Source organism: Spea bombifrons, chromosome 3 (genome assembly GCF_027358695.1).
Source record: "Spea bombifrons isolate aSpeBom1 chromosome 3, aSpeBom1.2.pri, whole genome shotgun sequence".
Classification (NCBI taxonomy): Eukaryota; Metazoa; Chordata; class Amphibia; order Anura; family Pelobatidae; genus Spea; species Spea bombifrons.
In genome coordinates this window covers 57,444,412-57,470,169 of record NC_071089.1, presented here as the reverse complement: position 1 = coordinate 57,470,169, position 25,758 = coordinate 57,444,412, and the positions used below count along the sequence as shown (strand labels likewise).

The window sequence follows — 25,758 nt, the reverse complement described above, 5'->3', positions numbered from 1 at the left end:
TGTAACTCAGTGCTTTATTTTTTTTATATATATATATATATATACCGTATTGGCTCGAATATAGGCCGCACTTTTTTCCCCCACTTTAAGTTTTTAAAGTGGGGGTGCGGCCTATATTCGGGCTCTAGCGCCCGACGTCCGGGACATGCAGTCCCGGGCGCCGGGCAGGCAGCGGGGTTAGGATACAGATCCCCCGCAGCGGTGCAGGGGACCTGCATCCTTCTCCCCGATACGCTCAGACAGCCTCCCCTGCCAGCACTTCCCACGGGGGGGGGGGTGCCGGCACGGGAGGTTATCTAAGCGTTTTACCTCTGCCCACCCCCGACTTACCGGAGCAGACTCCCGGGTGTCTTGCGGGGCCGGCGGGAGACATTTACGCAATACGCGCATGCAACTTCCGGTACCGGAAGTTGCATACGCGTATTGCGTAGATGTCCCTCGCCGGCCCCGCAAGACACCCGGGAGTCTGCTCCGGTAAGTCGAGGAGGGGGGGGCAGAGGAGGACAGCGACAGCGGCAGCGGATCGCGGGGAGGGAGGACAGCGGCAGCGGATCGCGGGGAGGGAGGACAGCGGCAGCGGATCGCGGAGAGGGAGGACAGCGGCAGCGGATCGCGGGGAGGGAGGACAGCGGCAGCGGATCGCGGGGAGGGAGGACAGCGGCAGCGGATCTCGGGGAGGGAGGACAGCGGCAGCGTATCGCGGGGAGGGAGGACAGCGGCAGCGGATCTCGGGGAGGGAGGACAGCGGCAGCGGATCTCGGGGAGGGAGGACAGTGGCAGCGTATCTCGGGGAGGGAGGACAGTGGCAGCATATCTCGGGGGGGGGGACAGAGTGGCAGCATGTTTTTTTTGGTGCTTTTTTAAAGAAAAAAAACTTTTTCTTTAAAAAAGCACCAAACTTTTAGGGTGCGGCCTATATACGGGGGCGGCCTATATCCGAGCCAATACGGTATATATATAATATATATAATGACTGCTATATGAAAGCAGTCATAAAAATGCTTGTTTAAGACAAAGGGTTAAAAATAAAGATATCTATATATATATATATATACATTATTTTTAACCCTTTGTCTTAAACAAGCATTTTTATGACTGCTTTCAAGATTTTCACTCTCATAAGAGTCATTCACTAACCTTGAAATTTAAGGCCATAATTAGGGTCCAGGAACTTGGGGAGTCAGGTGCATATTTGTGTTCTCATCTCTTACTCAATCCAAAGTAAATGTGTATATAACAAAATCTTAATAAATAAAACAAACCTTCTCCAATGCAAGAATCTGATGCCTTTGACGTTCATCAAGATTCTGATTTTTGCTTTGTAGCAATGCTCTTTCTTCCTCTAGACGGGCTATTTTTTCCTTTATTCTGGACTTTTCTGATTCAAGATCTTGGATGGTGGCCTCTTGAGTCATCTGAGTAGCTTGTAGCATCCCAATGTGACCTGTATAATGAAATAAAATACATGAGAGCATCAAACACTTTCCAATGTAATAGGAAACAGGGCAGGAGGGGTTTAAACTGGGCCTGAGAAATAAGAATGGGTCATCTAGCTATCAGGTAGATAGCTAGCGTTGTTAACCTAAAGAGTAATTAACCCACTGCACTCCCACATGACACCAAATGGGGCAGTCTTCCAGCAACAAAGGAAGAAGATTCCTATAAGAATAGGAACCTGGGAGTAAAACTTTGAATTTCCTGGAACATTCTGACAACCGTCTGAATCTGGAGATTCACGCTGATTATTTTACTGTTGTATAGGTGTACGTTTTCTGTGTTTATCCTTGTGATTTTTGTATGTCATGTTGCCATTATTTTTGTATATGCACTGTGGAGATTTTGATCAAATAATTTGATTTTATTAAATATAAATCATTCAGTTTGTCTTTGTGCCCAATTTTTGAAGTAATAGTTATTATTAGGTTAATGTTTTTATAATTTGGAAGTTTAAACTTTTTGACTCAGTTAGGTTTTTATAGAGTTTGAGCAGTTCAGGGGGTAACCAAAGCCTCCTTAGGTATTTTTAAAACCTTAAATACAACACATTGGTGGCAGCTAGGGCTGCAACAAGTGATAATAATCGATAATGAAAATCGTTGCCAATGAATTTCATTATCGATTAGTTGAATTGATTTTATCGAATATAAGATGAGAGTTTTTTCAGACCCCCTCGTGTAATAACACTAAGATCCAGAGTGTTCCACCATAGAAGACCTGGCGGAAGTACCGGCCAGCAGCAGTAGAGGTTGTCGGCGCGCATTACATAACATTCGCCAGCTGCCAGAGAGGAGGATCCGCCTGAGCGCTGCAGGGGACCTGCATCTTCCTCTCTGGCAGCCGGTGAGCGTCTGTGCGATGCGCGCAGACAACCTCCGCTACTGCCGGCACATGACCTTCCTGTGCTCAGTCATAGAAGCTCCAGTGAAAGTGCCAGCAGCAAAGGTTTGTCTACGTGCATACCACAGACGCTCACCGGCTGGCCCTACTAGACACCAAGGAGTCTGGAGCATGGGGGGGTAAGTCGGGGGGGCAGAGTGGCATATCAGGGAGGCAGAGTGGCATACCGGGGGTTATAAGGCATATCAGGTGGGCACAGTGGCATTTAAGGGGTATAAGGCATATTTGGGGAGCACAGGGGCATATCTGGGGGGGGGCACAGGGGCATATCTGGGGGTATAAGGCATATCTGGGGGGCAGAGTGACATATAGGGGGTTATAAGGCATATCAGGGGGGCACAGTGGTATATAGGGGGTATAAGGAATATTTGGTGGACAGAGTGGCATATTTGGTGGACAGAGTGGCATTTTTGGGGGGCAGAGTGGCATATTTGGGGTAAAAGGCATATCTGGGGGTATAAGGCATTCTGGGGGTATAAAAAAACAAGGAATGGATTTTTCTCAAAGTTTTTTTATTCTGCTGTTTGTTTTCAACATCCAGTTTGTCCATTAAATTATTTTAGATAAATGAAAAATGTACATTTATTTTTTCAACTAATAGATTATGAAAATAATCATTAGTTGCAGCTCTAGCAGCAGCAAATAGAGTTTTGGGGTCATGGGTTGAACAGGTTTGAGGATAAGGTGTAGTTGCTCTAGTAAGTGAGCCTGTGGGCTGTTTTTTTTCTCTCCATTAACCGTTTTAAGACCATGCCCCCTTATTTTCACAGTGAAAGCCAGCAGGGGGTGGTTGCTCCTGCTGTTGGGGTGTCCATGACAGTGTGAAAATACTAACAAAAGAAAATGTTACTTACACATTTTAAGTATGTGATGAACCACATCAACTCTTTCAGGTTAATAGATTCATAGACAATGTTGTAAAGAACTAAAGAATGTGTATCTTATTAAAAGAGGAAGCACTACTTGTTGATGACACATTCTACATTCTATTAAAGTGAATAAGACACCTTTGTGATGAATTGCATTTTATTGTTGGACGGGCTACCTCTTGTTGTACCCTTTACTAACACGAACAAGACTACTTGAAGAGGTGAGTCAAAAAGCCGAAAATAAATGCAGTATTTATTTGTTACCCTTGGCCTATGGTCTGTTAGACACTAATGATTACAGCAAATTAACTAAATCCTATACTGCAACACTCTCAAGGAAAGTACACATATTGATTCTGAGCACAGTATGAGGTCTATCGTTATTTTAAACCTACTAGCTTTAAGCACAAGTTCTGTGGCTTGCTGTTGCAGACGCTCCCGAGCAGCTGCTAGCTCAGCTTCCATATCTTTCTGTTTGCTTAGTAAGGACATCTCCTCCTGCTTCACATTTTCCAGCTGTTTTTGAAGGACCTAGGGCACCATGTAAAACAAGATTTACACCATTACAATGCCAGCAAGGGAAAATAAAATCAATCATACAGAGTAATTATAGCTGACAAATGCCATCATAAAATGTATGTGACTTAATTTATCACACCGCAAAGCAGTAAAGAAATTAACTATGCTCTATGCAAAAAGAAAAACAAGCAAAACTGTAGGTGGATAGGTTTATGAGGCTAACTGTTTAATTAGTCAAGTTATATGAGATCCTAAAGTCACTTTTTTCTACAGACATTACAGTAGTAAAATACAGTGTGCCATGATATGGCAATGGTCAATAATATGAGTGTGCTGGAACAAACAGTTTATATTTTGTGAATTATGTCTGAAGCCTGATGCTTCATCAATTAAGAAGGTGAGGATGCCATATAAGGCCACAATGGATCACCAGGTCCTCAATCTTTCTCTCGTGGAGTCATTCACCATATGCATGACTCCTTCAGAGGAACCACTGAAGAAGTAATTCCATCTCAAACTTTAACATAAAGTCCAATCCAGCTCCCCCACCACAAAAACCAGCACACATCTCCCACCAATAACTCAAAAGGTTATAAATCTCAATAAAACCTAAAGTAACACACAACCTCAAATAAAAAATGCAGTGTACATAAGGACAAACAATAAAAAATATCCATCACCTTCCTGCCATAGGTTCGGACAGGGAGAAAATGAAAAAGTGCAAAGAAGGTTCCATGTGTAACCAGTGCTATTACTGGCTCACATAGCACCATAGTCATGAGTTTCCAGATGGGTCTAATCTGGGGGCTCCAAAAAACACCCCAGGTACTCGATCTTAGTCAAGAGGCAGAGCAGCAACAAAGTTTTTAGAGGAACTCCCACTCTCCATAAAATCACAGGTTCTAATTCTTACTAATATTTATAGCATATTAATCATGATATTTTTTCTTTGTATTTATGTTAAAATCCATGGTATAATATAAACCTGAGGGTTATGCCCATGTTGAATTTACAACTAAAGCTACAGAAAGATAGGCAGTCCTAATAACTTTTGCTACATTAAACAACTGTACTTTGTATTACAGAACCCATACTGAGGCACTCCAAGGCACTATGTATCAGTACAGAAAAGTAGGCTGTTTAAGAGAAAAAGGTATGAAACAATTTTTGCTGATCCTAGTTGTTTCATTTTAGAATTCTTAGAATTCCAATTGAAAAGCACAAATCACATCTAAATAAGGTTTTTGAGGATGGTAAGGGCGTAATCCACAAATTAAAAATGCACAAATTAAAAAGTTGATAAACTATGCATTCCAGGTCAGGATGAAACACAGATGCAGAAAATGGAGACAAAGTATAAATATTGCATTCCTACAGTAAAGACACAATCCAGATTCTTTCTCAAATGCTACAGTTATGTACGATTAAATGTACCGTGTTATGCTTAAGAAGATGCTCTTTATAACTCAATGGTGAATGTTCAAATGAAAAGATACATAGCACTGCATTGGCTAATTATCTATGTAGGATTTTTTTTCTTTTGCATTTGTTACAAAAGAGTATCTATGATATTTTTACTAGTGTTTCTCACTTTTCTTAATAAAATTTTAAACTAAAACACTTAACTTCACCTCTTACCTCTCTTTAGAACAGATGTTAACTAAATTCTTAAAAATGTTAAATCACAACACAATATAATTATTCAGGCTTCGGACAATGACTGGTAGAGTCATTGCTTTGGTAGAGTTTTGGTTCCTAGCCTGTCAGTCGTGTAGAGAACACTAGAATGTTGTTTCTCTTGTCATAAGAGTAGACATTGTTTATTTCCAGGTTCCATTTATTTCACAGCTCTGTGGTAAATTTTCTGCCTTCTTTTGGCTTTCCAATAATTATATATCAGCAATGAATCGATCTGACAACTCCTGTGAGCTCTGCCTCAGCACTCTTCTTCTTGCTTGTCTGCATTACTTTGCCATGGTTCCCCCAAGTATCATTTTAGTCATAACAATTGTTCATCAACTAATTCTACCCATAACACACCCCAACAGATGCCTGAATTTCAAATATCTTTATAAGTCTTCACAGTGGGCTTTTATCACTCCATTATCACCTCCTCCCATGGCCGCCTACAGGACTTCTCTCGCGCAGCACCAACCCTCTGGAACTCCCTTCCCCATGCTGTCCGACTCTCACCAACTCTTCCCTCCTTCAAACGCTCCCTAAAATGTTTTCTCTCTTCAGGGAAGCCTACCACTGACATAAACTCCCCTTAACATCATTCACTACCAGTCCTCACCTCCTGTTTCTCACCCCTTATCCACCTAGAATGTAAGTTCCTGCGGGAACAGGGCCCTCCATTCCTCTTGTATCTGTATGTCAATTGCTCGTCATTTTGTACTTGTCGTTATCTGTAAAATTTTTACCTTGTACAGCTCTGCAGAATCTGTTGGCGCTTTATAAATACAGTATGATAATAATAATAATAATAATATGCCCCTGGGTGAAGCTTTAGATTTATAGAAAATAAATATTCCTAGAAGCATTCAGTAAAGAACTTCACACAGAAGGACTTCAAAAGGAGAACTGTTAGTGTTTCACTCAATCTTTGCAAGGAATGAAATCCCATTAACCTGTCGCTACCCTTCTCCTTCCGTGTTTCCGCAATTGTTCTTCAGATTATTGCATTTCCATTTAATGGAAATTCATGTTTTCTGCATCAACAGAGTGAATCAATGAATCTACTTAGGTAAAATGGGCATCAAGTAAATAGTATCTTTTCCTTCGCCCAAAAGTCATATGAATAACAAGCAGCTGTGCTTGTGTATATGCAGAGATATTTGTGGGAAAAAATCTGAAAAATGGCATGTGCTTTTGTAATATAAATACATATAAATTTGGTGGGAATAAGCACTCCTTTCTGGCATGCTTAAATTTGTACCATTAAACTGGGATCCAATTCTGTTAAAATATGAAGTAATATCAAAAGGGGCAAGCACATTAATTATTTTCCACTTTGTTTGGGACTCACCATTTTAAATATGAAAATTACTTTTTGTTATCTTACACTTCTGTGTCACAGCCATGCCTGTGCACTACATGCCCTATTCACTGCTTGGTATTAAAACTTTAATTCTACTTATTATTTTTACATTAACTTGCAATTTTGTGGATGAATGCATTGATTCTATTTTAAATATTAGTAAAACCACGTCTGTCACCATGTTAAACCCCGGTCAGTGGGAACCCTCTGGAAAACTGGCATTTGAATCACAAGTGTCAAAAATTGTGCTTTTAGTTTCAAAAGTCACACCTACTCTTTGTGCCTAATATATAATTTATCTTGCCATTACATGAGCTAGGTTAAATAAAGAGAAAGTGTTATGTGTCAAGTTAAAAGTCCCCCAAGTTAGTCGTTTACATGTATCTGCTCATTTAAGTTTACACAAAGCATTTCTCTTGGTAAAATGGTCTGTACATATATATGCATTACCGTTCAAAAGTTTGGGGTCACTAAGAAATGTCCTTGTTTTAGAAAGAAATGAACATATTATCAAATAGGTCAGAAATACATTGTAGACGTTGTTAATGTTGTAAATGACTATTGTAGCTGGAAATGGATGATTTTTAATGCAATATCTTCATAGGCTTACAGAAGAACTTTATCAGCAACCATCACTCCTCTGGCATGTTGTGTTCATTAATCCAAGTTTAAGTTTAAAAGACTAATTGATCATTAGAAAACCCTTTGGCAATTATGTCACACAGCTAGAAATGTCCTTGTTTTCCATGAAAACAGCAAAATGACCCCAAAACTTTCGAATGGTGGTCATCTCCTCCCTTAGGACAGTTAAGAGGATAGCTCCTTTAAGTTTATACACGTATATGTATGTATTTAAAACTATTAAATAAATATATAAATAGGATGTTTCTATGCTCTTTAGGAGTTGTGGTTACCTGCAGGCCAAGAGTAGCTCCCCATGGTGTCAACTTTTATGGAAAACTGGCAAGTGTTTTTGTATGAAATAACTTGATTGACTTTAACTGGCATCCCCATGTTTTTAGAGAGAAGAGAGAAAAGAAATACAAAAGACAGACTGAACTGGGAAAGAACATGGAGGAGAAAAGAGATTAAAGAAAGAATATGGAAGCTGGGAGATAAATTATAAAGATGGACTGTGCAGAGGGAGGGAAAAGAAAGAGTTTGGGATTCATGTCAAAAAAGGAGGAAATAGAAATATCAAAAGAACAGAGAGAATAAATAGGACTCTGAGAACAAAAAGGAAAGATGGAGGAGAAGAAGATGTGAAGATGGCATAATATTTCAAAAGATATCTGCATTTATGTGGGGCATATATAACCCTGTGCTGCTTGGGACAAACTGAAAATAAGTGCTAAATATATTTGTTATAGTTATGTCTTAAAGATCATTCCTCATCTGAAGGGTTCAAATTCACATTTACCATGGTGAATCATGGATATGTGAGGTTGAGTTGTATACAAAGTATTGTACATCCAGAAAAATGGTGGGAAGTTGGCATAGGAAAACACACATTCGACTCTGTGAGTGGTTTATAAAATAATGAAATATTTTCTTGTTAATGCCTGTTCAAATGTACAACCTACTGATTCTACATTCATCACTATGTATTTAGACCGCTGAGACATAATTAAAACACTATGCCTTCTTTTTGTTCCAAGAATTCATTACTTAAAATCTTGTTAGAGATAAGCAAATGTGCCTTAAGGAATCATGATCACGTCTAGTTCAGAAACACTCTTTCCACACCAAATGCACATTGTTTGGAAAAGTGTTGTAAAATGAAATGGTAAATTATGTTTAAAATTACAAACTATACTCCTATGGAGAATGAGGTTCAATTTGTTTACTAAATTTATATATATTTCTCTCTCTTTTTTCTCTAAAATGATGCTCCAAAAACAAATTTCAGTTTCACTTTATGCTTTACAACTACATTATATCCTGGCACATTAAAGAACATATTTACTGGCATTTTTTCATTGCAGGTGTCTTCCATGACTTAGCATAAAAAAGATAAAATTAAGTTGCAATGTATATTTTGTTGAAATTAAATGTTAAAGTAACCATAGGAGAAAAAAATAATGGGGATATGTTCCTGCTGACTGGGCTACACCATTGGTTATTGTGATACAACCACATTTGCACCTCAAGCCAACGTACTCTAACCAAACCTCACTGAAACACTGCAGACAAATTGGCAGGCCTATGATGGTGAATTAGATGGGTCTTGACTGTCTCTTTATGTGTAAAACTTATGTGTACTTACACAGTTGGTTGTATGGAAATAATTAGCATATTATAAAGCTGCCTTACTTGAGTAAATGGCACATCGATGGTTTGTTGGTGAGCAAAAACATATCAAGAAGTATGAGGAGCCAACAACAGTGCAATAAAGACTGATTTGGATTTCAAATCCAATAAAACAGACATTTAAATATAAATCAGTCAGATTTTTAAGGACAGATAGGGCTTTTGAATAGTCCATCATTTTTTATGAATAATATGTAAAAAAAACAGTATGTCTCACTGGTAAAAACCCAGATTCATGTTAAACACCCCCCCCCCCCCCTGAGAAGAATAATACCCCACATGCACATTTTTTATAAGAAAGCAAAATGCTCCCTTAGAAATTTGACAGTTTTTTTCTTATTGTTGAACTTTAGATCAGGGGTAAGAAATGGTTTTATTTCTAATAGGAGTGACATAAGGTGTTTGGGCACTTTTTTTACATTTAACAAAGATAAATTATTAATAATAATAAATATTACAAGAGCCATATTGAAAAGCAGTGTGCCTTTTAAATATGATGCTGTCCTTTTCCTAGCAAGAGCTTCGTAAGCTTGCATCAGCAATATCAGGAACATCCAGTAATATTCTATGATATCTCTAGCCATTGATCACTGCACAGGCAGTGATCTTGCATAAAATGACTTTTTTTTGCTATCTGTGCATTTTTTAAGGGGTTTATTTTTTTATGAAATTTATATTTTATTAATAAATGTATTAAATGTTTTATTTTTCATTAATTATATATAATTAAATAAAATGAACAATTCATTAACTAACAAAAGTATAACATTTTTAATTATTAACTTCAAGAGCACATTTCAGTTTTTAAACTTGGAATTGTGACATCTTGTCACCCCGCATCTACGCCTTATTTGGGACATTTTTGAAGCCAGCCAATTCTATTTATCCAGTTGAACCATATATTATTGAAAATTAGACATCCCAGGATACTTTTAAATGGTCGTATTTTTACATTTTCCATGCACTAACTCTACCATATGTCTATCAAAATGTTGTCAGTTTTTTTCTCCACACACATTGTACTTTAGCTTCTTGTATATGTCACTGCCAAACAACACCTCAATGTGTGTTCGGCAACATCTCCTGAGTACAGTGTTACCATCTTTGCATAGGTTTGTCAGGTTGTTTGGTGGTTTAAAGCCCTAATTCTACCATCTGCCTTTGTCAAAGTTTGTGGTAGTAATTTTTGTGTGTGTAATGAAATTGCTACCACCATATTTTTATAATACATAATACAAAAAAACAATAAATAATTTGTGTGGGCACAGTAAATGAGAAAGACAAAAATGTTAAAACAGCCATTGTCACAAAGGGTATAACGTTTCAAAAATAGTTTGTTAACGAAGGGGTTAAGGTGCTTCCAGTCTATGCTGAAACTGACATACCACCACAGAGTTATTCAACAAAGTAAAACCATCCTACCTTCCTTATCTCACGTTTTTATATTTTCGCAATAATTCCAGTTTTTATATCCCATATGGCATATGATAGGTAGGATTCTCCAGGGAATCTCACCTTTAGTGAGGAGGTCTGTTTAGATCCCAGTAGGTATTGGTAAAGTCTTCACATAGGTTTCAAAAGGATCACTTTACTGCCACTAATTGGCAGCTTAAGCAGCCAACCAAAAATTTCGGATGATGAGGAATTTTATTTTTTTTGCAGCATGGAGATAACTTGCATCCCTCTATAGTACAGGTCTCAGGGTCATTCGACTGTCCCTTTAAAGGGGCAATATAGTGTCCAATACATCCCCACCAATGAATAATACACATTAAAGAACTTTGTAAGTCGTTTTGTAGTCTTGCTGTAGGTGTAAGCTATTTATAAATTGTATCCCCTATACTTATTAGGAGGAAAAATTATGGACAGCTGATACTTTCACTAAGGAAACTTACATTTTTGCAGGACAAGTTAATCTATTCACAGATGCTTAGTTTGAGGGAAATTGTAAATTACATAATATAGAGGTTAAATAAAGTCATTTTCACCACTATTTCCATATAAAATCGAAAAACCATAAGTAAAACAGAAATGATTTTCTTAAAGGCTCACCAAAGCTCTAAGTAAAGTTACCCAATATATGTTGTTGTACAAATATCGCAGGATATGCAGAAGGAGGTAGATTGCATAATTGTGGTATAGAAACAAACTTTAGGTGGAAAATACTCATACCTACAAGTATTTCAACGTTTTTGCACCTCTAGTACACCTGCTTTAGAATTTTACAACTCCTGTCACCTTCATTGTAATTATGGCTCAGGGAGCTAAACTGTACAATAGCCTAGCAGTCATTTTTTTAAAAAAGAAATATACTTAATTAAATTAATGTCTATTTGGCGTTACTTTATCTTTTATGGCAGAGGTTCTCTTTTCTTTAGACTGGGGTGGGAGCATCACTATCACTGTGCATGTTAGCAGGGATCAGATTTTTCCCCAGCATATTAATATGTTAATTTTGGAACCTTGCTCACCTGAACATTGTTTTCTGTTGTATTCAGGGCAACTTGAAGTTTTTGGCACTTTTCTCTCAAACTTCCTGCTTCTTCTTGTACAACTTGAAATTCGGTTTTAAGGATTCCAAGGTTCTTTTGCAAAATGGCTTCTTGATTTTGAAATTCTCTTTTCAACTCTGCTTCTTTCTGCTTACAAGTGTGTAAACTTTCTGCAGTAAAGTGCTGAGATCTTTTCAAGGCATCCAATTCGTGCTCATAAAATGCTTGTGCTTTACTTAGTTTCCCTTCATAGTCTTCAACTAACTTTTTCCTCTCTAGTCGAAGGTCTTCAAGCTTTTTGTTAAATTCCTCAACTTGTAATTTGTGCATTTCTTCCAGCGTTTCATGTCCTTTATTGATTGTAGCATTCTGACTGTGTTGAGCTTTCAAGAGCTCTTGAATTTCCAGTCTATGGTTTGCTCTTAATTCTTCAAGGGCTGCACGTTTGTCTTTCTCAAACTGTACCTGAAGTTGCATGAAACTCCTTATCCTCTCCTCAAATCTTTTTCGTATCTCTTCTACCTCTCTAGACATGGTCACAACTCTCTGCACATGCTGGGCCTCCGCACAAAGTTGCATATCTTCTACTCTGTGTTTATAGATTTCAAACTCTGTCAGGGCTTGCTGCTTCATCTTTTTGTGCTCTTCCAATGATTCTTCAAGTGACTGGATCTTTCTCTTTAGTTCTACCTCCTCTGACACTTTGTTCTTATATTGCAATATTTTCTCCCGTGTTTCTGCAAGGATTTTCTGGATTTCCTCTTCATGAGCTTCTTTGATGGCTTGTATTCCTGATTCATGTTCATCATTCCTAGTGTTTAAGGCATATATGACCTGTGGATAAAATTACAGCAAATTAATTCATAATTATAATAATAATAATAAAAACACAACACATCCCTCCAGCTATAAATATTATCAAAAGCATGCACATTATTTCTTATTACCAGGATAATTCTACACAAATTTAGTTTTTTAAACCACAATGAAAATGGATTGTGAAACATTGGCTTCTTATCTTGATCTCATAACTTACATATTACACAAGGGACCTGTTACCTCAATAGCAGTCCCAGATTTGATTAATGTGTGATTTTTCACTGGTGTCACAATTAATTCAGATCAATTACAAGGGAGTTAATGTATATGAGGCTGCTTGGGTGAATGACATATTACCAAGTTTGCACATCTGATTATAATGTTACCAACCATATTTATAACTAATTGTGCCAATACAACATACATTTTTGGGGTTGAGTTTTTTCATATGGTAAGCCTTTTAGCACAAATTGTGCTTATTCTACTGTATGCTTTGTAACATACAAAACACATAGGTTTGTGTATTACACTGCATATTTGTTAAGCATGTATTAAACATCCATTGTTATGCTAAATGTGGGACTTTTACAATTATTACACAACTCCTGAGAGGGAGAGAGATATGCACCCCTTTAAGACCCTGTATGTTTTGGGGAAGGCAAGGTTCTCGTCTCTGCCCCTGGCCCTGGGTGCGGCTGGGTTTGAATAATCTATTTTCAAGGACAGGGCAGTAGCTGACATCCAGTGATGTCAATATGGTCTTAATCTTTCATCGTATTCTATTTTGCCATGACGTACAAAAAGGGGTTTAAAGCACACTATCTTCAAGACAGCATTTTATGTCATAATGGGCAGGAGGAGTTAAATGATAACATGTGACCCTTTCCAACAATATTCAATGAAAGACACTGGGTGTAAGAACCAAAACAAATTTGTTGATGCCTGTGATACACAGAAATAAATGCAAGGAATTTTGGTAGTTGAGTAATACCTTTTCTAAGGCACAGCCCCCCAAAAAGAAGAAATATATTAAAACACATATTTCTCTTAATATGCAATACCATGCTAAACTAAGAATTAATGTATAAAGTATTTGTGACGCATGTACTCAGAGGTTGTGGTATTCTTCTTGATCCCCTTGCAGGCATTCTCTTTACTGCATAAGTACTCTGGAATGTTCTAGTAGGGTACAGAATAGGCAGTGAGGCATGATTAAAATGTAACATGACAGTGCTGGAAAATCAGAAGTAATTGTGGGGACTGGTGTATTAGTGTCCAATAAATAATGCTTTGATCATACCTAAATGATTCAATATGTCTGTTTCATAGATCTGAAGTTGATTGGTTAAGCAAAGGTGACAGATCAAGAAACAGTAGCAAGAGAGAATTGGGTGACAGGATTGAACGGTACTCTTATACAGTTAATTCTAATATGTGCTTATCCAATTAATGCCACATGCAAAAAAAGTAGTAGACTAAGTCAACCAAGAACAAACAAGGTTTAAATGCTGTATGTTCATAAGTTGTATGGTGGATCCACACTCAGGGGATTCTCAAATTTTAAGTTTGCTTATGCATTACATAGAAAAAACTGTACCCCAACTGCATGGGTAGCCCAGAACTTTACCTCAACTTTAAGATGAGGTAAATGTTTCTATATACATGAGAAATAACCACCCAAGATGTACATTTTGCACTTCAATGGCCTAATCACTCGGGTATGGTTAGTATCCTTCTAGGCAAATGTGAGCAAGGAGGTCTATGTCTAGATTCACCATTACACTTGGAGAGAATCAACAAGAAACCAAAGTCCAGAACTAAAATGTAAGGTATTTTTTTAAAAAAACACTGACAGCTTCACCAAGTACATGCAGGCATAATGTGTGTATGCTCAATAATAATAAAAACTTTACACTTTAGGTATCAAAACATTCATTACATTTGTACGTTCTGTACTATGTAGATACACTGCTTGGATGAGCATGAGTTGGTGAAGTCGGGATGAGCTGTCTAGGTTGTTGGTTGTTCAGATGGCTTAGACAGGATGCTGGCTGAGAGTGTCATGAGGAAAGGTTGCGTGCTTTTGAAAGAGGTGGGTTTTCAGAAAATCTGAATGATTGTCACAAGAAGAACAAAGAAGGCGGTTAGGGTGTATTTGGATAGGATATATGGGGGTGCAGAGTTGTTAAGGGCTCTGTAGGTCAGGAGTTTGAATTTAACTCTGAAAGGTATGGGGAGCCAGTGGAGCGAATGGCACAGAGAAGGCAAACATACACGGCAAACTGCCATGCAGTGCAGAACACGAACATCAGCAGCTTAACAAAGTATATACAGGGATAGCATTTGTGTATGATCAATAACAGTACACCAGAAATAATTATGCAAAATACAAAGAAGCACCACTAATCATTGCATACAGTAATACATTAAACTGTTCAGGGGTGCAAAAATCCCATGGTATTGTGGCAGGAATAGCACTTGAGGATAGGGTTGGGGTTTGGAAATGGATATGACAAAAGTAAAAAAAAAAAACATTACTTCATAGGATTGGCAAATATCATCCATGGACCAAAAAGTAGCAAAATAAAGAAAAGATAAACAGATCTAGACAGAGAAGACAGAAATTTACATTAGCAAACAAGCTATACACAATTTAAATCTTCCATAGCCAAAATAAAAGAGAGAATTGCAGAGTTAACAGAAAAGGCAAGTAAAGGTCATTAGATATAAAGGTTAAAGAAACCAAATGAAACTATGAACAGTTCACATAAAGTCAAAAGATTGAAGATTTGTGGTAGAGCATTGTTGAGTGTTAAAGTAATATTTCTGTACAGTTGTTGCCGAGGTAAATGACTTGAAGGAAACTGATATAGAAAGTGAGACACAAAACATTTTTGTTTAAAGAGGGAGCCACTCTCTAAGGTCATAAACAAATAAATTAGTGGGACCAGAGTCTGGATTTCATTCAAAGTTGTGCGTTTCTTGAGAATTCCCTGAAGGAGCCCATCCACTAAACGGCCCATGATTAAATTAAAATGTTTTTTTACTTTAGAGCTCTATATGCAACATGCAAAAAAACAAAGTGGGTTAAATATTAATATCAGTTGGAGCATCATGGGAGTTATTTATTTCTGCTCTCTGGGCTTATTTAATTATTAAAGTTAAATAGCCACCAAGACAGCTTTTAGCATCATTAAATGTTTATAACGAACATTGCTGTTATATGTGCTTTTTGTTTTCCAGTCACTATAACTGTATTAGAGAGGTCTGGTATAAAGCTACTGTATATCTCAGTAAATGTATTATAGCATCATAAGCCACACACAAGTAGAGGAAATCTCACCTTTCTGACTTGGAAGGGCCCCCATATTGAATAATACAGATTAAGTTAAATGCTGTGCCTTAAATATGACATATAATGCGTTTAATTAAAGCAAACAAAATGAATATTTGCAAAATAGTTTTGGATCTTCCTTGCTTTGTAAGAGTTTAACATGACTGATAATGGGGTTTACAATCTGTGGTAGGCTCAACAAATGGCTTGACAGACATGCCTTTACTCTAGCCCTGCTGGAAAGCACTGCTAAATCAGCTGTGAATGCACATAGAGATTTCAGAGATTACATATGATTGCACAATATTGTTTGCAAGCCATCTAAAAAACTTGATGGTTCAGTTGGGCTTCAGTTTCATTTAGATTCAGTTAGACTTCATAACCAATTTTCTTTTTTTAACACAAAATAATGGAAATAGTTAAGAACTATAGGGAAAAATGAACAAGAGGAACAGAATTCAATGCATCACGTATTGTAGAAATAGCTAAAGAAATGAAAGTAGCCCATTCCTGGTAGGGCGCCTTACAGCTATTTTTGCCATCTGGCGATGTGTACAATGTATGTTCAGCCAGGTTTTAGAATTACCTTAGAAGAATTAAAAACTGGGACTGATGCCTTAGTATCATCAGGGACAGCTTTCATCTTCTTACAATAATTACTTGTCCTATTTTAAAATTGAACCAACTAACTGGTATACAAGAGGAACTTTATGGCTCTCAACAAATCAGTTTAAAACTTGGCCCTCCTAGATCTGCTTGGCTCATGTGTCAGATAGTTCCTGCAGGTTACGCACATCAGAACAGAACCACAAATACAAGCAAGTGTTGACTGCAATGAAGTTTATTTACAAAAGGGAAAGTTGCCAGGTTGTGGTTTCAACTTCCTCACTTCACAATGCATGATGAAGGACCAATACTAGCAGGTTACTGTAGCACGAAAGGGCTGAGCTAGCCCTGCATTATACATAATTTAATGGGTGAGGCAACTAAAGAAATCTCACAGATTTAACACATCATACAGGACCAATAAAGATATTTCCGTAGTAGAAGCTCACTGGGGTTGGCTCTAAATAATAATACTTCAGCTTGATAACAACCAGTGCCCGTGTATGGGTCCTGGGGAAGCAGGGGACTCTGATCTGTCACAGGCCTTCTCACTGGCACTCATGGCCTGCTACCCATGGCTGCCCCTTGTGGACATTGGTGCCCAGTGGTCCATTTCAGGGGACTGAGGACCGATGCCCACTCAAAAAAAAATGGGGCCTAGTGGCCTCTCTCTGGACTTTGGGACTTGGTGACTTATTGTGAGTATAAAGTGGGGCAGTGGGAGGGGCATAGGATTGGGCTGGAATGAGCATAGGTCAGGGTTGCATGAAGAGCATGGGTCAGGGGGTAAGAGGCGCATGGAGTGGGGCAGGGAAGGAGGCTTGGTCTTTGTACTGGGCCCCAAGCTGTCTGGTGGCGGCCCTGTTGATAATCAAAAAGAAAGAAAACAACACAGCGCTAAACCTATTCACCAGCTGCAATGTGAACCTATGTAACCCCTCGTTACACCTTCAAAGATATACCAAAAAAAACAAAAAAGTGATTCATGTGCTTATAGTGATCAAAAATAAATTTTTGCTCTTACCTTGTTATGAGCAAATACTAGAGGTCGCAAAAGTCTCCTCTACATAAGGAAGTTCCTACAGGATCCCCTGAAGTGTCTGATTTCTTTTGGTCAAATGTGAGTGCATTTGATGCATAATTATCACCAATAAGGATTTCTAGAATACTACACTAAATGTATTTTTTCTTGTTTTATTTTTTCTCCTTTTTATGAGCCGGTTTATTAAAAGGAATTTGCTGTCAGAAACAGGTTCAATATTTTTTTTTGGCCCTGTTGGCAATGTTTTGTGCTGCTTTCTCTCCTGTTAACACTGCCCATGGTTTAGCATCACTATTTAGTAGTATGCAATGGCCCCTTCTTGTTTAGTAATTTTTTTTAATTCATCAACCTTACTTTATCAAGTCAAGAACAATATTAATCAGACAGCATGAAGAGAGAAAAAAAGACCTCATCTCATCCATTTTGATGGTTCGCTTCTTTATAGTTATATGAAGTATCTTCCAGTTACATTGTCAAGGACTACTGTTTCAATCCAGTTGTAAAAATGCAAATAACGAGTACAGCAGTAATATAAATATGTTAAATATTTCCTCTGTAGCACATACCAGTCATGTATACCAGAACTGGTATACAATAGCGGATGACCCAACAGTATTTGTGAGATATTTATTTCTGCTAAAAATAAAAAATATATATTTTTATAAATTGCTAAATGTGTTTTCTGTTGTATAACTAGTGGTTACAGCTGTGGATAGATTAATAGATTGCTTTCCACCAGTGTCTAAACAAAAGTTAAATAAGGTTTCAGTGATTTGGTGGAGCAGCGGGGAGATTAAAGCTGCCTTACACATGTCCTAAAAGGATTCAATAGAGACCCAGAATTACCGGCCAGAGGCCACATGACATGAAATTACCCTTTTAAACATTTATGATTAAAAAAAAACAACAACTAGATTTGTAGAAAATCATAGTCCCACATTTAGAAAGCACTACAACTCCCTGAATGTATTAATCAAAAGTGGAGATCTTGGAACAATAAATTAGGATTTTCTCTACATTTCTTAAGAATGAAACAGCTGCAAGCAACAGATTACATTTCAGTGCTGTGTGTGAAAGATTAACAAGACAGTGCTATCAAAAAGAATTCATTTGGATCCATTCAGCCTTGCAGCAATGCTAAATCGTGCCATTTGAATATCTCTTACAGTATGTGTCTTTTCAAAAGCAGCATACTACCATTAATTGTTTTTCAACGTACGTTAACCCTATTGGTTTTTAAGAAGTGATTCAGCTAAGTGCCCAATACACATCATACATTTTTAAGAGCACCAAACTTGTGGTGAATAAACGTATTTAAATGACCTACTACTTATTTATATAATGCTATTGACTATGGTAAATACATTTAATAGCATATCAAAAGAGATTTTTTGTTTCAGAGACAATTTTGATGAAATTGGGGCGCGTCTCCAGCAGCGTCTCCAGCTCCCTCCACCTCCGTCAGCATGTCTGCCGCTAGGCGCGCGTGCCCTCAACTACTTTATGCGTCCCCGAATGGAGACGCCGGGGTACGCGCACCGATGACGTCACGGCTGGGGGCGAGGCTTTCCCCTGGCGGCAAGTTTAAAAGCTGAGCACTGAGATTAGCTCAGTGCTCAGTGATTGTTTTACTATTCGAGCTCTAGTGCCTTTTGTTTTTTTCCTATTGATTTCCTGTGTACCAAACCCGGCTTGTCCTCTACTCTGCTGCTCTCTATATCCCGACCCTTGGCTACTAAACGGCGTTCCTGATTTTTTGGTTTCCTGACCCTGGCTTCGGATTTTGACCTCGCAGCTTGCTAGTTTCCCTGACCACGGCTTCGTTCCTGACTTCGGCTTATTCTCACCTGCCTTATCTGCTGATTCCTGGGGTACGTCCCTGCATACCGGTCTCTACCATTTTTTCCTGCCTTGCAGCCTCACAACCTCCTACTAGCCGCCCCCAGTGTCCCGATTTGTCTGGGTGGGGGGGGGAAGTTAGGAGATATGATAACATCAAACCAAAAGTCAAACACAGTGGTGCTAGTGTGATGGTCTGCCTCTAGACACGCGCCCCCACAAGACGAGGGATCAAGACGGGATGCATGTCTCGAGGTCATGAGTGAAATGTATCTTTTTTCCTCCTCCCCCTAATTAGGTGGGTAGGAGGATCTAGTATGGAGGGATATTTAAACCCTCAGTTGGTATTCCAACTTTGCCTGTGACATTGCCTTATTGCCTTCACTAGCGCTTTGATTTTCTCCTTATTTATTGGTTCTCTGAATTCTGCTTGTTCCAGACTACTGTTGTTTGCCGCCTGCTCAGACCTATGCTAAGTGACCCCGACTATTCTTTTGCCTGATCCTTGGAATATATCATCTTGTTCCTGAACTATTTTGGACCCATACGGTTACGGGTTCTGCTGTCTTCTGCCTAGAGTCTCTGTTGCACTTTGTAGTGGAGCTCTTCATCACCGGTAGGGGTGCCTTTCCAAACTTCTGCAGTGAGGATCCACTTCCTGACCAGTCAAAAGTGACACTGTACTTCAGGACCTAAGAGACTTGCCATAACTGATGGAACCATAAATTCTGCTTTCTACCAGAAAATTCTGAAGGAGAATGTCCGGCTATCAGTTTGTGATCTAAAGCTCAAGCGCAGTTGGGTTGAGCAGCAGAACAATGATCAAAAGCACACAATCAAGTCCACCTCTGAATGGCTCAAAAGAAACAAAATGAAGGTTTTGGAGAGGCCTCATCAAATCAAGATTAGCTGTAGAATGACCTTAAAAGGCAGTTCATGCCTGAAAACCCTCCAACGTGGCTGAATTTAAACAATTCTGTGGAGAAGAGCGTGTGAGAATTCCTCCACAGCGATTTTGATTAACTATTTGCTGTCAGTATTTAAAATGCTCATACAAAAGCTGCATTTTGTGTTTATCTTAAGTTAAAATTAGTGAAGATCTGAAACATTTAAATATGTAAAATAAAATTTCAAAAACTTAGGAAGGGGGAAATACTTTTCACAGCACTTTAATCATATGCTGCTTAACATGGGCAGACTAAATGGGACAAAAGGTTCTTAAATGTCACCAAGTTTTATTTTCCAGTCCCGCTAAAGAAATTCTAAGCAAAACTGCTTTTTTAACCCCTAGTTCCTTTGAGATCAAGGGTATTTTGCACCCTAAATATTTTAGACAATTTATTTAATCAGAACTCCCTGTTGTGAAGTATATGGTACACAAGTGATGTATTGTTTTAAAGGGATTTGTTTTGAAACAATTTTCATACAAAGCAGTCTTACATGGGAACCATCCAGGTTTAATCCTGAATCTTCGGGTAAAGTACTGCTTCACCAGTCTCAAAGTTACTCTCCTCTCACTGTCTACGGACAGCAGAGTGATGTTTAGGCATGCCCACTCCCTCGCCGAATTCTCCTAGCCCACTTATACTATCCCTCAAACCACCATAAACACAATAATAGAATACTGTAATACATAATATACTAGGCTTTTCACACAAGAAGCAATTGTAGGAGTGTACCTTGTAGATTGACTACAGATTGGAAACATCACACCTGACACATCTGTAATGCACACACAATCAATTTTAAAATAGCTTTATTTTTTACACATGGCTGGTAAACTTTCACATTGCTGATATAACATGTTGAGTAAAAAAAATCACACAATCTGATGTGATGGAAATAGGTCAGCACATAACTTTCTAATAATGTCCTCATAAAATGGAAATACTAAGAGCAATACATTGTATATGGGGTATTTGTTTGATGATAAATAAATAGACTGGAGGGGCAAACTACTAAAGTACTATAATATAGAAAACCTAATCTTAGCATGGGCTGGATAAATCGATAAAGTGACCATGAATGAAGCTGTATCAGGGCACTCATAAGTTGTTTCAGGGACAAAGGTGGCACAGACAAGCTACTTTGGTACAAAGATGGCACAGACAAGTTGTTTGAGGACAAAGGTGGCACAGGTAGGCTGTTTGGGTGTACTGACAAGATGTTTTGTTATAAATACAGCACAGACAATCTCTTTGCGGACCATGACGGCACGCACAAGCTGCTTGGGGATCCTGACCAGGGGACAAAGAAGGCATAGACAAGCAGTTTGGGTCAATGTTGGTTACATGCAAGCCGTTTGGGGGAACATATGGCACATACAAGCTGTTTGGGGCACTGACAAGCTGTTTGGGTCAAAGTTGGTACAAGCAAGCTGATTGGGAGAACAGATGCAACATATACGCTGTTCGGGGGCACTGACAAAACTGTTTGAGGACAAATACGGCAATGACAAGCTGTTTGGAGGGCAAAGATTGCACAGACAATCTATCCGGAGACACAGACAGCTCAGACAAGCTGTTTGGGGACAAGACAAAGACAACTCACACAAGCTGTTTGGGGACAATGATGGCACTGACAATCTGTTTGGGACCAAGATGTCACAAACAAGCTGTGTGTCCCAATTTGCAGGGGAAGCAGACGTTAGGAGATATGATGACATCAAATCAAAAGTCAAACACAGTGGGGGTAGTGTGATGGTCTGTGTGTTACCCCTCACCATGCTCCGGTGCTTCCTCGGGCAGGGGAGCTGAGACGCAGCTTGTATATATTAATCTTGATATAGTATAATAGATGTGGGCTTGGTTTTGGTGAGGGTGCACCATGTCACCCTTGGACCCAGGCAGCACATGTCTTAGGCCGGCCCTGTATACACTCTTTAAACATCCTGGTTGCTTTAATGCCATTCTTACTTAGAGCTCTGTAGCTATGGGTCAATTAAATGTTGCATTTATGAGTCACTACTGCTACATTTTGATTAGGGCTGCAACAACTAATCGCTAAAATCGATGATAATCGATAATGAAATTCGTTGGCAACGAATTTCATTATCGATTAGTTGAATCGATTTTTATCGTGTTATAATCCGTTTAGTGTGACTCACAGGAGTCACAGCAGCAGTTGCTACTTACAGTTCCTCCCTGCAGTCACTGCCGATTGGCCTGCCCACTTCCTTTTTCCAGTCCCTCCCTGCAATCGCTGCTGGAGAAAGAAAGGGGCGGGGCCAATCGGCCGATTGGCTCCGCCCATTTCATTAGCATCGCCATGGCTGTGACACTCATCTAACTGTGAGTATAAAATTAATATTTGGGCTGCTGAAAGTTAGGGGAGGTGGGGGTTAATTTAGGGGCAGTTATAGTTAATGGGGTGTTTAGGGTTAACTTAGGGGCAGTTATAGTTAATGGGGTGTTTAGGGTTAACTTAGGGGCAGGTATAGTTAATGGGGTGTTTAGGGTTAACTTAGGGGCAGGTATAGTTAATGGGGTGTTTAGGGTTAACATAGGGGCAGTTATACTTAATGGGGTGTTTAGGGTTAACTTAGGGGCAGTTATAGTTAATGGGGTGTTTAGGGTTAACTTAGGGGCAGTTATAGTTAATGGGGTGTTTAGGGTTAACTTAGGGGCAGTTATTGTTAATGGGGTGTTTAGGGTTAACTTAGGGGCAGTTATAGTTAACGGGATGTTTAGGGTTAACTTAGGGGCAGTTATAGTTAATGGGGTGTTTAGGGTTAACTTAGGGGCAGTTATTGTTAATGGGGTGTTTAGGGTTAACGTAGGGGCAGTTATAGTTAACGGGGTGTTTAGGGTTAACTTAGGGGCAGTTATAGTTAATGGGGTGTTTAGGGTTAACTTAGGGGCAGTTATAGTTAATGGGGTGTTTAGGGTTAACTTAGGGGCAGTTATTGTTAATGGGGTGTTTAGGGTTAACTTAGGGGCAGTTATAGTTAACGGGGTGTTTAGGGTTAACTTAGGGGCAGTTATAGTTAATGGGGTGTTTAGGGTTAACTTAGGGGCAGTTATTGTTAATGGGGTGTTTAGGGTTAACTTAGGGGCAGTTATAGTTAACGGGGTGTTTAGGGTTAACGTAGGGGCAGTTATAGTTAATGGGGTGTTTAGGGTGAACTTAGGGGCAGTTATAGTTAATGGGGTGTTTAGGGTTAATTTAGGGGCAGTTATAGTTAATGGGGTGTTTAGGGTTAATTTTGGGGCAGTGGTGATTGATGGGGTGTTTAGGGTTAATTTAGGGGCAATTGTGGTTGATGGGGTGTTTAGGGTTAATTTAGGGGCAGTTATAGTTAATGGGTTAATTTAGGGGCAGTTGTGGTTGATGGGGTCTATAGGGTTAATTTAGGGGCAGTTGTGGTTAATGGGGTCTTCTCTTCAGGATTAATTTAATGCTGAGGACTGAGGGTTAATTTAATTAATTTAATAAGGTTAACTTAAGGTGCAGTTAGAGATAAAGGGGGGCAAACTGAGGGGAACCTAAATCCCGGGGGCAGTGAAGATTACTCCTGTATTTATTTATAAAAGTATTGTGTCTGTGAACGAGTCTGCAAATCCTATGAGGGCACTATGGCATATCAGGGGGGTATACGGCATACCTGAGGAGGACGGAGTGACATATCTGGGGGTATAAGGCATATAGGGTATATAAGGCATATGTGGGGAGGGCAGTGTGGCATGTCTGGGAGGGCAGTGTGGCAAGCCTGGGCTCAAATATGCATAACTGGGGGGCAGGTTGGGGTAATAAAAACAAGAAAAAAAATGTATTCTGCCGTTTGTTTTTAACATCCTATGTTACTTTATTAAATAATTTAAAATAAATGAAAAATTAAATTTTTTTTATCCGATTAATCGAAAAAATAATCGGCCAACTAATCGATTATGAAAATAATCGTTAGTTGCAGCCCTAATTTTGATATCTTAAAACAGTACATATAAGGGCTAGAAATACATTGATAGTAAATTGCATCAGCATGACAACAAGTAATACCTTAAGATCATAAAGTGATGAGAAAAAGCAAAAACAGCATCAGCATAATAACAAAATAAGCTAAGGTTTGGGTCCATAAAGATGAAGAAAGTAGCTCAAAGAGAATTGTATTCTCACTTTGGAGTCCTACTTTGCTACAAAGTAAAACCATTTTCTTCTAAGTATCCATATTATGTAACCTTTAATGAATATATTAACTTAAACACTCCTTAACTTACCAGGCATACATAATGAAAATACATAATACATTGTGATCCCTATATGGCAAGATTCTGCTTCTGAAGAAGAGGAAAAGGCAGGGAAAATATGTCAAAAAACTAGGTTATCTGTCATATTTAAAAGGACACGAGAATGAAATCTAAATTAAGGTTCAGATCAAAGAGAAGCCATTTAATGTAGACGAACAAACAGCAGGAAGGAAAGAAGCTTGCATATAAAATTAACCCCGTGAAGTCCACATGAGTAATCAGAACATTGGAGGCTGCTGAATCACATATCACTCAGACAGTAATAGATATTGGCGCAGCATGATAGCTCAAATGTTTTTAAAATGGAAATAGAATATTTGCTTACAGATCTGTCCTAACCAATTTTATGCAGTGACCAGACTTTACTCTTCAGTAGAAGAACTAAAGGTAGGATGAGGAAGTCCACGTGTGACTGGCTTTGGCCTTTACAGTACAACCATTTTCTCCAAAAGCCACTGATAAAATGAAAGGGTACCGTTTCACAGTAGTAATAGAACGCAGCATGCATTTTTTGGTTTAAAATCAGTTCATTCCTCAGAAGTATGCAAGAGCAGAGGCGTATCTAGGGTATGGCACCTATGGCTCGTGCCATAGGCGCCATTTGAAAGGGGGGCGCCAGTGAGCGGCTTTTAAACGGCTGGACGCGACGCCCCTCATTCCCCTACACGAGGCCTCTACCTCCGTCCCGGTGCCGGCATTTCATGCTGAGCGGCGGAATATGACGTCATATTTCGGCGCTCAGCAGTGAAGCAGCGGGCACCAGTGAGTGGCTTTTTAACACTTTTTTTTTTGATGCAGAGGAGAGAGAGGGGCGCCTAGCAACCGTTCGGCGGCCCTCATTCTCCTGCACGAGGCCTCTACCTCCATCGCGGTGCCGGCATTTCATGCTGAGCGCAGAAATATGAGGTCATATTCCGGCGCTCAGCATGAAATGCCGGCAGTGAAGCAGCAGAGCAGGAAGACAGAAGCCTCGTGCTCCCGTCGCTGGACCTAAAGGTGAGAGAACTACAAAGGGGGAGAGGGTAGATAGTGGGGAGGGAGAGGGGTTAGAAAGTGATAAGGGAGGGAGAGGGGTAGATAGTGAGAAAGGGGGGGAGAAAGGGTAGAAAGTGAGAAAGGGGGTAGATATTGAGGAAGAGGGTAGTAGGGAAAGGGGAGGGAGAGGGGTAGATAGTGAGGAAGAGGGTAGTAAGAATATTGAAATAAGTAAAGAGTGTGAATTAATGTGTGGATGTATTGTCTGAATGA

General features: G+C 39.1%; 1 protein-coding gene across 3 annotated transcripts in view; it reads right to left on the bottom strand.

Moving 5' to 3' along the window:
* The window catches only part of FAM184A (family with sequence similarity 184 member A), a 77,136-nt gene that overhangs the window by 28,020 nt on the left and 23,358 nt on the right, over positions 1-25,758 (bottom strand). For all 3 annotated transcript variants that reach the window (XM_053458931.1, XM_053458930.1, XM_053458932.1), the window contains 3 exons: positions 11,607-12,461; positions 3,662-3,797; positions 1,263-1,444 (listed from right to left, as the gene is read on the bottom strand). In XM_053458931.1, the coding sequence (XP_053314906.1) occupies positions 1,263-1,444; positions 3,662-3,797; positions 11,607-12,461 (1,173 nt within the window). The remainder of the gene's footprint in view (positions 1-1,262; positions 1,445-3,661; positions 3,798-11,606; positions 12,462-25,758) is intronic.